This window comes from Podarcis bocagei, assembly GCF_964188305.1.
Source record: "Podarcis bocagei genome assembly, chromosome: 8".
Classification (NCBI taxonomy): domain Eukaryota; kingdom Metazoa; phylum Chordata; class Lepidosauria; order Squamata; family Lacertidae; genus Podarcis; species Podarcis bocagei.
This window is the reverse complement of record NC_138133.1, coordinates 31363914-31376707: the sequence shown is the minus strand read 5'-3', so window position 1 is coordinate 31376707 and position 12794 is coordinate 31363914. Positions and strand designations below refer to the sequence as shown.

The following is a 12794-nucleotide window of genomic DNA, read 5'->3' as shown; positions in this document are numbered from 1 at the left end:
CTGAGCAGATACATGGAGCTGCCACTATCCTTTTATGTTATGCTTTGTTTGTAGACAGCTAAGTGAACTTGATCATGGTATCTATAAACAGCAATACATTCTGGTTTACTGCACAGCATAATTCATTTCTATACAAAGAATGTACAGAGAAAGCATTGAGAGGATTTTGCACTTCACTAGTGGAAGATTATGTTTAAAATTATCTAAGTTTCTTTTGGTATAAAAACATCAGTTACATTCACTGTTAAAATTACAATTATTTTCATATGCCAACAGTTTTCTTCAAGGTATAGAAACCACATAGACTGCAGAGTAGTTACTTATTGTCTTGTTCACCTGATACTGCCCAAACCTAATTTTCCCCTGGCTTTTATGTTTTCTCTGAAAGGATCCTTCAGTGTAGAAAAAGGTTGCAAGAAATTTTCACTTTTCAAGGACATTGACTGGACATAGTGTGCTGACTGTTGATTACTGAGCTAGTGGAGGATAAGCAAGAAGATTCTGAAATGATTAGACCATGTTGGACTAGTTAAAAATGTCTAATGAATGGTGAGCCCTATCTTACAAATTACTCAATCTATGTCATAGAAATCAATTTTTAGTGGGTAAAACTTCATTCAAGTTCTAACCAGTATACCTCAAACGACTTTTCAGTATTGGCACTGTTCCACAAATTGGATCATATCATTATATTCAGACTTTATGTCCTGCCCATGTAGTGCTAAAAATGTTGCTGTGCAACTTTAGATTGATATATCAGTGAGAACAACTTAATGTCTCACCAGAGTGGTGCATGCTCTAGTTATCTCTCGCTTGGACTACTGCAGTGCGCTCTGTGTGGGGCTACCTTTGAAGGTGTCTCATAAACCACAACTAATCCAGAATGCAGCAGCTAGACTGGTGACTGGGAGCAGCCGCTGAGACCACATACCATTGGTCTTGAAAGACCTACATTGGCTCCCAGTACGTTTCCAAATGCAATTCACAGTGTTGGTACTGACCTTTAAAGCCCTAAATGGCCTTGGTCCAGTATACCTGAAGGAGTGTCTCCACCCCCATCGTTGTGCCTGGACACTGAGGTCCAGTGCCGAGGGCCTTCTGGCAGTTCCCTTGCTGTGAGAAGCCAAGTTACAGGGAACCAGGCAGAGGGCTTTCTTGGTAGTGGCACGCGCCCTGTGGAACGCCCTCCCACCACATGTCAAAGAGAAAAACAACTACTAGACTTTTAGAAGACATCTGAAGGCAGCCCTATTTAGGGAAGCTTTTAATGTTTAATAGACTATTGTATTTTAATATTTTGCTGGAAGCCGCTCAGAGTGGCTGGGGAAACCCAGCCAGATGGGCGGGGTATAAATAATAAATTATAATTTTATAATTATTATTACTATGTGAATTATGCTAAAACAAGTATTTTTGCCTTTGGAAAATATATCTCTCACCATAAATGGCCACTTGATAGTGAAGCCATTGAATAAATCTTTACTGTTAAGTATTTGGGACCACTGTCTCAGAAACAAGTAATTGGACATGCCATTTAATCTCTACTAAGCATAAAGCTTTGAGAGCACTGCATGCTGTTTTTGGTTATGCAGAAGTCCCCTCCCAGCTGTTTTACTGAACTGAGATTTGGAAATTAACAGAAATGGAACATCTAGAAATTTCACAGAATGAATTTCTAAGATCTACACTTAGAACACTACATGGTACTCCAGTACAGTGGTACCCCGCAAGACGAATGCCTCGCAAGACGGAAAACCCGCAAGACGAAAGGGTTTTCTGTTTTGGAGGCGCTTCGCAAGACGAATTTCCCTATGGGCTTGCATCGCAAGACAAAAGCCCATAGGGAAATGCTGGCGGTCGGGAGCAAAGACTTTCGCCCACAGCTGGCCTTCAGAAGAGGACCTCTTCTGAAGTCCGGCGGGGGGCAAAAGTCTTTGCTCCCCCCCGCCTGCCCCGGCGATCTTAAAATGCTGGCGGGCGGGAGCGAAGCGTTCGCTGCCGACCCCCAGCATTTTAAAATCTCCCCGTGTCCCGGGGAGATCTTAAAATGCTGGGAGTCGGGAGCGAAGCGCTGCCGACCCCCAGCATTTTAAAATCTCCCCGTGTCCCGGGGAGATCTTAAAATGCTGGGAGTCGGGAGCGAAGCGCTGCCGACCCCCAGCATTTTAAAATCTCCCCGTGTCCCGGGGAGATTTTAAAATGCTGGGGGTCGGGAGCGTTCGCTGCCGACCCCCAGCATTTTAAAACGCTGTTCCGAAGCGGGGGGCGGGAACATCTGCCCCAGCCGCCCCACTTCGGAACGCTGTTCCGAAGGGGGGAGGGGGGCGGGAACAGCTGCCCCATCCGCCCCACTTCGGAACGCTGTTCCGAAGGGGGGGGGCGGGAACAGCTGCCCCATCCGCCCCACTTCGGAACGCTGTTCCGAAGGGGGGAGGGGGGGCGGGAACAGCTGCCCCATCCGCCCCACTTCGGAACGCTGTTCCGAAGGGGGGAGGGGGGGCGGGAACAGCTGCCCCATCCGCCCCACTTCGGAACGCTGTTCCGAAGGGGGGAGGGGGGCGGGAACAGCTGCCCCATCCGCCCCACTTCGGAACGCTGTTCCGAAGGGGGGAGGGGGGGCGGGAACAGCTGCCCCATCCGCCCCACTTCAGAAAGCTGTTCCGAAGGGGGGAGGGGGGGCGGGAACAGCTGCCCCAGCCGCCCCACTTCGGAACGCTGTTCCGAAGTGGGGCGGGGGGCGGGAACACCTTCTGAAGGCGGGCAGGGGGCGAAAGTCTTTGTCCCCCCTGCCTGCCTTCCCAGGGGCTTTTAAATCGCCCCGGACAGCGGAGAAGTCCTCCGCTGTCCGGGGCGATTTTAAAATGCCGCCCGCCAGCATTTTAAGATCGCCCCGGATAGCGGAGAAGTCCTCCGCTGTCCCAGGGTTTTTTAAAATGCTGGGGGTGGGAAGAAAAGCCCTTGTCCCCCCCCCCCAGCCTTCAGAAGAGGTCCGGGGACAGACTGAAGGCGGTTTCCCTAGGAACGCATTAATTGATTTTCAATGCATTCCTATGGGAAACCGTGCATCGCAAGACGAAAAAACCGCAAGACGAAGAGACTTGCGGAACGAATTAATTTCGTCTTGCGAGGCACCACTGTAGTTTGTATTACTGCAGAAGTTGGGTTAATGACCACAAAGTTCCTCACTCTCATGCTGTTTGTATATTATTACAAGTAGTTTAGAATAAATTGTGATACACTACTGCAAAAATTATTCTTGGCGCAAAGCAGACGCAAATGCAACAACAGTCGACTAGCTCACTGTGTGTAAATAATGTCACATCAACCCCTATGATACCAAGAACTAATATTTAGCTTGCCATGACCACCCCCCTCCAATTATCAAAACTAAATTAAGGGTGTATTTCTATAATAAAGTTAGCAAAACACCCCACTCTTCTATTTTTTTATATCTTTGATTATATATAACATGCTTTTGAAGGTTATTTTCTATGATTTCACACATTTTGTCCTGTATGTGGTTGATTCCAAATCATGCATACTCTGTCTTGAGAAATTATATCAGAAGTATCCTTTCAGAGCAATTGCTGTTTGTGAAATGCAGCTTGTTGAGGTTTCTCAATATATGCTTCATTTTGTTATTTATACTAAACACAAGAGGAAATTCCTATAACCATTTTAAGATAGCCTGGCCAGTTCTGATGATTTAGCTGGAAAAAAACCCCATTAACAACTGATAGAATTAGGTTACACTTAAGAGCTGCTAGAGTTGCTGTTACACAGAAATGGACAACATAATTTACTGAAACAAATTCTGCAAACTGAAAATGTGTGATATATGTAAAGATTTGGGCTTTGATCCTAACATCAATTCCATGGATGGAATGGAGTTCCTTTTCACAAAGTGGGTTTTTTCTAAGCCCCCTGAAAATTGTTCCTGAGGCTTAGGGGATTCTCCCAATCAGCATAGCATATGAAACAGGGGACTGCAGTAGGAAGCGGGTGGCATGACCATTTGGTTAAATGGAAGTGCCTTCTGCTTGTACACTACAGTGGTGCCTCGCAAGACGAAAATAATCCGTTCTGTGATTCTCTTCGTCTAGAGGTTTTTTCGTCTTGCGAAGCAAGCCCATTGATGGATTAGCGGATTAGCGCTATTAGCGGCTTTTAGCGGCTTATCTGCTGATCGGATCAGCTGATAAGCGGCTTAGAAAAAGGGGGGGGAGGAAAAAAAACCACCAGGAACTCACAAGACATTGTCGTCTTGCGAAGCAAGCCCATAGGAAATTCGTTTTGCAAAGCACCTCCAAAACGGAAAACTCTTTCGTCTAGCGAGTTTTCCGTCTTGCGAGGCATTCATCTTGCGGGGCACCACTGTATACCTTTTGGATGCAAATTCTAGAGTGCCTCTGTATAGGTTGCTTGTTTTTACTTTGGGTGTATTTTTATAGGATCACCACCTTCTGTCTACTTGCAATGAGGATGAAGTCTTGCATAACCTACTTTGATTAAAGAACAAATATTTGATTAGTATATATTATTTGCAATACAGAAATCTTTATTTAATCCCATTATACACTCACAAAAATCCTGGCTAGCACACAGGTGTGTAGTGCTTATCAGCAATAATAATTTTCAGCTCATCTGCATTACCATTACGAACTAGTTGGCTAGTCTAGGTCAGGCTTCCTCAATCTCGGCCCTCCAGGTGTTTTGAGACTACAATTCCCATCATCCCTGTCCTGCTAGCTAGGGATCATGGGAGTTGTAGGCCAAAAACATCTGGAGGGCCGAGGTTGAGGAAGCCTGGTCTAGATACTCATAATTTTAAAGTGTAGAAGAAGCTTTGCAATGAGCAGGTAGGTGAGAGAAAGAAGTATATCCTAGGAAATTCAAACAAAGGTAACACATACAGTGGTGCCCCGCAAGACAAATGCCTCGCAGGACGGAAAACCCGCTAGACGAAAGGGTTTTCTGTTTTTGAGCTGCTTCGCAAGACGATTTTCCCTATGGGCTTGCTTTGCAAGACGAAAACGTCTTGCGAGTGTTCCGATTTTTCCCCGCTTCCCCCCTTTTTCTAAGCCGCTAATAGCCTTTTAGCCGCTAATCCGCTAAGCCTTTAATAGCCGCTAAGCCTTTAATAGCCGCTAATCCGCTAATAGCGCTAATCCGCTAATAGGGTTGCTCCGCAAGACGAAAAAACCGCTAGACGAAGAGACTCTCGGAACGGATTAATTTTGGCTTGCGAAACACCACTGTAGAGTGGTATTAAACTAAGTAATTGCATGAGCAGAATGATTGCCATTTGCATAACGGAACTCTGAAATCTCCAAAGGATTGGGGAAACTCATAGAACATATTTAGGTGGGGGTGGAAAGGGTGGTGGAATTCCTTGCACTAATGGAACCAGTGACTTAGCACTACTTTGAATTCCACCCATAGATAGATAGCAATTTTAGCTAGATAATAAAAATTGTATACACAAATATTATAAAAGTTAACATGCATTGCTCGAAGTAGTACAGAAAGAGCAGAAGCATTCCACTTCATACTTGAATGGGCAGGACATCATCTGTTAATGAGAGCTGATTACTTGTTCTGCATTGCTAGAAAACTAAAAAACTAGAGCGACTATTTATGCTGCTGCTTTAAATAGCACATAACTTCAGCAGTATCCAATCCAGATAACTCTATTGTACTAGCTATTGGCCATGACAAATACTTCAGCAGTACAGACTTTGGACTCATTTCATTGCTTTAAAAGCAAAGCAATGCAGACCAATAGTTCCATGGAAAGATGCATGTTTTTCCTAGTGCCTGGTAGATTTCTCATAAGCTCCACTGTTTCAACTATGCCAGTATTACCTATTGTTTAACACCTTGTCTATGAACACATAGTCCAGGACTAGTTTAATAGACTACTCCTATACTACCTTCCCTTCTTGTATCAAAGATTTAAAATCCACATGCATCTTATGATAAATGCAGAAAGATGTTTGGTTCTAAATATTGTGTATATGGCAGTATGGTGATTAGGATGTAAAACCGGGGTGTGCAGTTGAATCAGACTTTTACAAAATATTTTGTAGCCTGTTTCACCACAGCTGGAATCCTGACAGAAATTTGCTGTAATCATTACACATGGCAGGAATTTTAATAAAGCTCATTTAATCATTATCTTATTCAATTTAACAAAGCTGTGCAGGTGGCTAAAAATGGAGTTGCACAAAAACAAATTATTTGTATTGTATAAGAAAAAATAACTGGCACTACAATCTATACACGGCCAGTGAAACAATATTTATATTGGACCAACAAGTGAGACCTGAATTAGGATCAGACATCGTTGCTTAAAATGTAGGGATTGAACTCCTTGATGATGGGGTATCTAGTAGGAATGGGCTATCTAGTACCACTAGCCCAAAATAGCTTTAGACTTGGGTTTTTTCAGCTATACTGTGCCCCACTCCCACCTGTCATACCTCAGTTAAAACTGGGTGTGGGGTATGGCACGAGGAGTTGGCTAGTAAAAGAAAGTAAGAGCATTTCACTGGATGTGCTCAAATTCTTAAGTAGCAAATCATAAGGTGCACACACATACATGTACGTGCACACACACACTCACACACACACACACACACACAAATCTTAATTTCCTTGATAATCAAGCTCTTAGAATAAAGTGAATGGCAAGTGTTCTTAAAATAGCCAAGTTCTGGCAACATTCCGCATTACCCAAGTAGATTTTTGCTTGTGCAGCAGAACTTCCCCTTCTCTCCTCCCACTTGCAACCCCTCCCTAAAAATTTGCTCCGGAGGGTTGGTGAAACCCTCCAGAACAGATCTTTGGGGTGCACAGGGGAGTGCAGGGGAGGCAAGAGGAAAAGGAATACTCATTGCACAAGTGGGCAGGCATTTCTTTATCCTTCAGTGATAACTTGTCATGCCTTTGTTTAAAATGCAGAAGTAGTAACTGTAAATCTTTACAATTTTAGCAGGACTCTGAGGATGATGATGAGTTGGAGGCCATTAACAAGAAGCCTTATGTACCCGAAGAATTTGCTGACTTCAGTGTCTACAATGCCAGCTTGGAAAACAGGGAATGGTTATCCTCTAAAGGAGACTTTGTAAACTCTCGTGTTGTTGAAAAAGAAGTATCTCGTAGTCCTACCACTAGCAGTATTACTAGTGGCTACTTTTCCCACAGTGCCTCTAATGCTACTTTGTCTGATATGCTTGTTCCCTGTAGTGATAGCACAGATCAATTAGCCAATCAGATGAGGGATTTGGATTCTAATGACCATTCTGTAGCCCATCTAACGCACGATTTAAGACCTTCAAACAAGGAGACTTCAGAACCAGAAAGAGACTTGGCAAAATATAAGGTGCTCATGTCACCAGTTAAAGAAAATAGTGCCTTAGCAGCAGAGGTTCCAATGTATGAAAGTACTACTACCATTCCCACACAGTTACAGTGTACAGGTTTGGATTCCTCAGCTAATAAAAACACACCACATGGGATTGAATTTCCATTTCGAGAAGCAACAGTTGAACACACTTCAAATGTTTTTGAGGATCACGCATTTACAGAATTCATGGGTGCTGAAGATGGAAAGGAACTTGAATGTTCTGTAGGTCCACAGTTCTGTTCCAGCAGCTCTTCTAGTCAAAAGAAAAAGGTCTCAACAGCTGGAACGAATTGTGCCTCTGGTTTCTCAGATAATATTTACAACCAGGACAATCCTTTAAGCCATTTGCAATCTGTACCAGTGGGATATCAGCGGTCAAACAGTACTGAAAATCCTTCATTGTCTGTCAGAATAAAAGAGGCTTCATATTGTCAGATGTATGCAGACTCTTTCCTAGCAGATGACTTCATTGGAAAAAATCATTTAAATGTCTCTCATTGTGAAGATGTTACTTCTGAAGAACACCCTAGTTGGCTGGAAGTGGGGGAACAAGTGTATATTGGTAGTAACAAGCCAGGCATAGTAAGATATGTCGGTCCTGTTGATTTTTCATCTGGTACCTGGGTTGGCATTGAATTACATTTTCAAACAGGTAAGATATGGTCCTTTCCATTATATATTTAGAATCCTAGATAGAAGTTGTCTGGTGATATTTGTATATTCCAGTATTTTAGGACTGGAGAAGTCAACTGGTAAAACTAGTAATGCCTGTTTACTTTTATTCATTTACATCCCACCTTTCTCCCTTCATGAAACTCAAGGCAGAGCACACACAGACATTTCATTGAGGACCCTAGAGGAAGGGGTTCAAAGTGGGGTTGGGTCCAAACCCTGGGATAATTGGTCAGAAAGACTGTTGTAATCAAAGCTAGTTGATAAAGAATAGAGAAAGCTGCAGCGTGTCTGCTAGGACCAAGCAGATGATTCCATCGTCATGGGTGTAGAGCGCTGATGTGCAGTGAGGAGCTGTCAAATACTATTCCAATACTGGCCCAATCTGCATGTCACAGTCTTCGTTTGTCTTAAATCATGGTTTAATTGGATGCATGTGTCTCCCCTGCCTTGTTTCAAACAAGGAATACTATGGCTTATTGTGTTTTCAAACAAAACACAAATAGATTAGACTCTAGTCACAAATTTCTTGCAAGCTCTTCTCATAAGATAAATATAGCCATACCTCTCTAAAACATCTTTAATTCCAACACTTTTTCTTACAAATTTTAATGATTAAATAAATGAATTTAATCAAGATTATCTCACTTTATGTTCTGGACCTTAATTCACCATATGAGAGGGAAACATTGATAAACAACTGAGGCAACAAAATAAACCATCAGCAGCAAGTCAGAAATATACAAAGTATGGGGAAGGGGAAGAAACTGCACAAAGATCTGCATGGCAGAAGAGAGGCACTTTCACAATTAAACCATGGTTAAATACAAACAGACTTACTGTGTCATGCAAACGAGCCCATTGATTATTACTGCATAGCAGAGACTTTCAAAGATATTATGATGTATTTGCATGTCACAATACTCCCAGAATACTTGCACAACCAGGGAATTTTATTTTGGAGAAGATTCATTAGTAAAATTGACAGCTGAAGATGTTGAGAACTGGGAACAGGACTTTTCCCACAGGTTCCTGTAGTTAAGGGCAGAATAAATTTATCCATAAAACCATGCAGTGCTTAATGGTCAGCAGCAGCAGAAAAATAAGCAACTGAAAATATCCCCAGACTGCTCATGGACACTTATATAGGGCACTGGTTACTAAAAAGTCACAAAAGAATCAGAATTGCAGAGTTGGGACCCAAGGGTCATCTAGTCCAATCCCCTGCAATGCAGGAATCCAAACTATAGCATTACTGATGGCCATCCAGCCTCTGCTTAAAATTTTAAAAAGAAATGCATAGGTCATTCAAGTATAGTGCACAATTGTTTATTAAATTGGTATGATGCACAACAATTGATGTGACCAGGCAAAAGCAGCATCATATATTTCTAGAAATTGCTGGTCTCCTTTCCCATTAAAATCATAGAGGAGCTGCTGTTCAGCCAATTGGCTCATGAAGGAGTTGAGTAGGAATTGCAGCTTCCAATTTTTTAGATCAAACCACTTTACATACTGCAGAAAATATGAATGCCACAATATGTCAGTTGCATCTAATTTTGTGCCATTTCAATGTGCCCAGATGATACAGTTAACTGAGGCTCTTGTGTGTGTTTTCTGATCACATGCTTCATCCCGTTCATGATGGTTTTTGTGCTTCCACCATGCTTGAGGCTTACATCTGATCAACCATGAGTAACACTTACCATTACTTCCTCTTAACCAACTGGTTAGTACAACACAGTAAAGAGTGAACCTTTGTAAGCATTAACCATGGTGAAGGCTAGTATCAGTCTCTATGCTTTAATAAAGATTTAATAATTCCTCCCATGGTTTCAAACTTCTGTTAATTCTTACTGGAATTATTTGTGTTTATTTAAGGGAAACATGATGGAACTGTAAAAGGCAGAGAGTACTTCCGCTGCAAACCACGACATGGGATATTTGTTCGTCCTGAATGTGTCACTAAAACACCAGCTCCAACAAAGATATGCAGTAGCAGTTCACGATCTCAGGTATCATCCACCATGGACACACGGAAGAGTTCAGTTCTGCAGAAGGCACCCTCTTCCAAAGCAGAGGCAGAATCCTTCTGTCAATCAGGAGATGCAGCAGCTTCTGCTTTTTCTAGAAAACAGGAGATCAGGAAGTCTTGGATTAACTGAAGCTGCAGTTTTGTTCTTGTTTTTGCACTTGCTGCACACATCACTGTGTAGACATTTTTTCAAAGTAATTGTATAGTTTTTAATTTGTTACTGAATGTTTGAGTCATGGGCATAATTCTCTGGTTCTTTTAAAAAAATAAGTAATATATATATATTGAGTGTGTATCATTTGCCTGCCTAAAGGCAAACATGGCTGCACACTAAATTAAAGTCAGGCTGAAATCCTAAATTCTCTTACCTGGGAGCAAGCCCCATTGAACTCAGTAGGTTTACTTCTGAATTGAAATGTAAAGGATTGTGCTGTTTGTAAATAAAACTGTGAGGTACTTGACCATTTGCTACTTAACACATTAGATCATACAAAATATTGTGTGGGAGGGCAATGGGATGTAAATATGTATCTGAGGGGAAATCTACCATATGCTGTTACTTACCAAAGAACATGTATTAGAATGATACACTTGCTGTTTATATCTTGGGTTGTATTGTATATGTTTGTTTTACTTGATAGCTTGGTGCCATATTTCTACAAGTTAACACCAGGCACCACGCTGCCTTATATCCTGTGTTTATTAAGCACACTGAAGAGACTGCTATCATTTTGTTTTCTATTTTGTCTTCCTATAGGCCTGCCACTGTGCCAATTTGACATTTATTGAAAATATTAACAATGCCTAAAGTTTATGTGTTGGGCATTTTCCATGTGCCAACCAGGTAATCTGGATGCAGAAACAGTATTACTGCAAAGGAGAAGGTGGACAAAATTTTCAACAAATGGCTTTTTTTTTTTAAATGGGGGAAATGCAAAGCAGCAGTAGTGGATCACAATTACAAATCATGCACTGTTTGTTACTGGCAATGACCAATCTCAGATGAAATGTTCAGAAGTGATTTAATCTGTAAAGTTCATTTTTAATTGTGGATTTGTATTATGTGTTCGAAATGTTGGGGAACTATTCCATGTATAGATACTGTCTTGAATATTTGTAAAGTAGAAAATGGTAAAAAGGAAATATAAGAATGGCCTGCTGTATTCTTTATATTTTAGAAAGAAATTGAGATAATGGGACCTTACAGACAAGTTGCTGCTGTTCTTCGATTTATATGTATAGTAAGCTAACTCCTAGTATTTTGCAATTACTGTAAAGTGTAATTTATATTATATTTCTGCTATACTGTATTTAATTGGTACAGAACATTTGTGTGTTAGAATACAGATGGTTTACTTCAGATTTTATAAATGTTTCTGCCTATTTGACTTCATATTCTGTAATATAAGAATTGAACAGATATATTGCTTAATTGGTTACTAATTCATAGCTTCACATATGCTGTATTTACCTTTTATATACATACTGAAAAGATAATACAGTATTAAATGAGGTATATTCATCACTGGTCTCATCAAAAGCCCCTGCCAGGTAGTAAATGTTCTTCACATAAATTATGGGAAATATATAGTGCTTGATACTTCCAATTTATGAATTGTTCAGATTATTAATATGGCTACAATTCCATTAGCAGTTCTTCATTCCAACAATAAATTTAGCCATACTTCTTTTCTATATTGGCTGCAACATCAGTGTAATGTGGAGTAAACTACTACTGTTCATTACACTAGCCATATTTTGATGTTGCATTAAACTGACCTGAATAATTCTAACATTTTTCGGAAACTCTGATGCTCTCCTTTTCTCCTTCCATGCAGCCAGGAGGCATTTGGAAACTTTTGGTTTTGGTTAAGTATGGTTTGTCTTGTTCAGACGTTACAAACTCTAGATAATTGGCTTATTTTAAATGTCAAATAAATGTTTGTAAAACTGGTTTATTTAAACAAACCAAAATTAATGATAAGCATAATTCATAGTTTAGACAATTCAACAAGCTGTGGTTAACTGAAAGTAGAAGTGAACGTTTCTGAAACCCTCCTAGCCATGTGTGGGGTAGAGGGAAGACTGTAGTCTTGTTCATGTCTTACTAAACTATACAGTGGTACCTCAGATTACATATGCTTCAGGTTACATACGCTTCAGGTTACAGACTCCGCTAACCCAGAAATAGTACCTCGGGTTAAGAACTTTGCTTCAGGATGAGAACAGAAATCGTGCTCCAACGGCGTGGCGACAGCGGGAGGCCCCATTAGCTAAAGTGGTGCTTCAGGTTAAGAACAGTTTCAGGTTAAGAACGGACCTCCGGAACGAATTAAGTACTTAACCCGAGGTACCACTGTAGTTTGGATGCATTTGGATGTCAAGCATACTGTGATGAAGTCCTTTATTGCTGAAATAGATTGCTTTTTGAGAAGGTAGGTATGAATACATCAGTATAAAGCACAGTTCTACTGAAACAAAAATATTTTGTAATCTGTAATAAATATTCAGAGAGTACTGCAAATTATAGAATAATGACTGCTTAAGTGATCTTAGTGTTCAGATTACTTGAGCATGTTTCTAAACCTGATTTTGGCAGAAGTCTTCAAAGTGGCATATAGTTTGTGCACACAATTCTATTTATATTATGCAGAGCTGGGACTTTGTTAAGAGCTTTAG

The 12794-nt window shown here is 41.0% G+C and overlaps 1 protein-coding gene across 5 annotated transcripts in view; it reads left to right on the top strand.

The window, feature by feature from the left end:
- KIF13A (kinesin family member 13A) overlaps positions 1–11535 on the top strand; it is a 78624-nt gene extending 67089 nt beyond the window's left edge. For 4 of the 5 annotated variants that reach the window (XM_081206131.1, XM_081206130.1, XM_081206134.1 and 1 more), the window contains 2 exons: positions 6995–8060; positions 9962–11535. In XM_081206131.1, coding sequence (XP_081062257.1) covers positions 6995–8060; positions 9962–10245 — 1350 coding nt within the window. In that variant the 3' untranslated portion in view covers positions 10246–11535. The remainder of the gene's footprint in view (positions 1–6994; positions 8061–9961) is intronic. The other variant, XM_081206133.1, reaches the window with a different exon arrangement.
- Positions 11536–12794: the final 1259 nt, after the last annotated feature.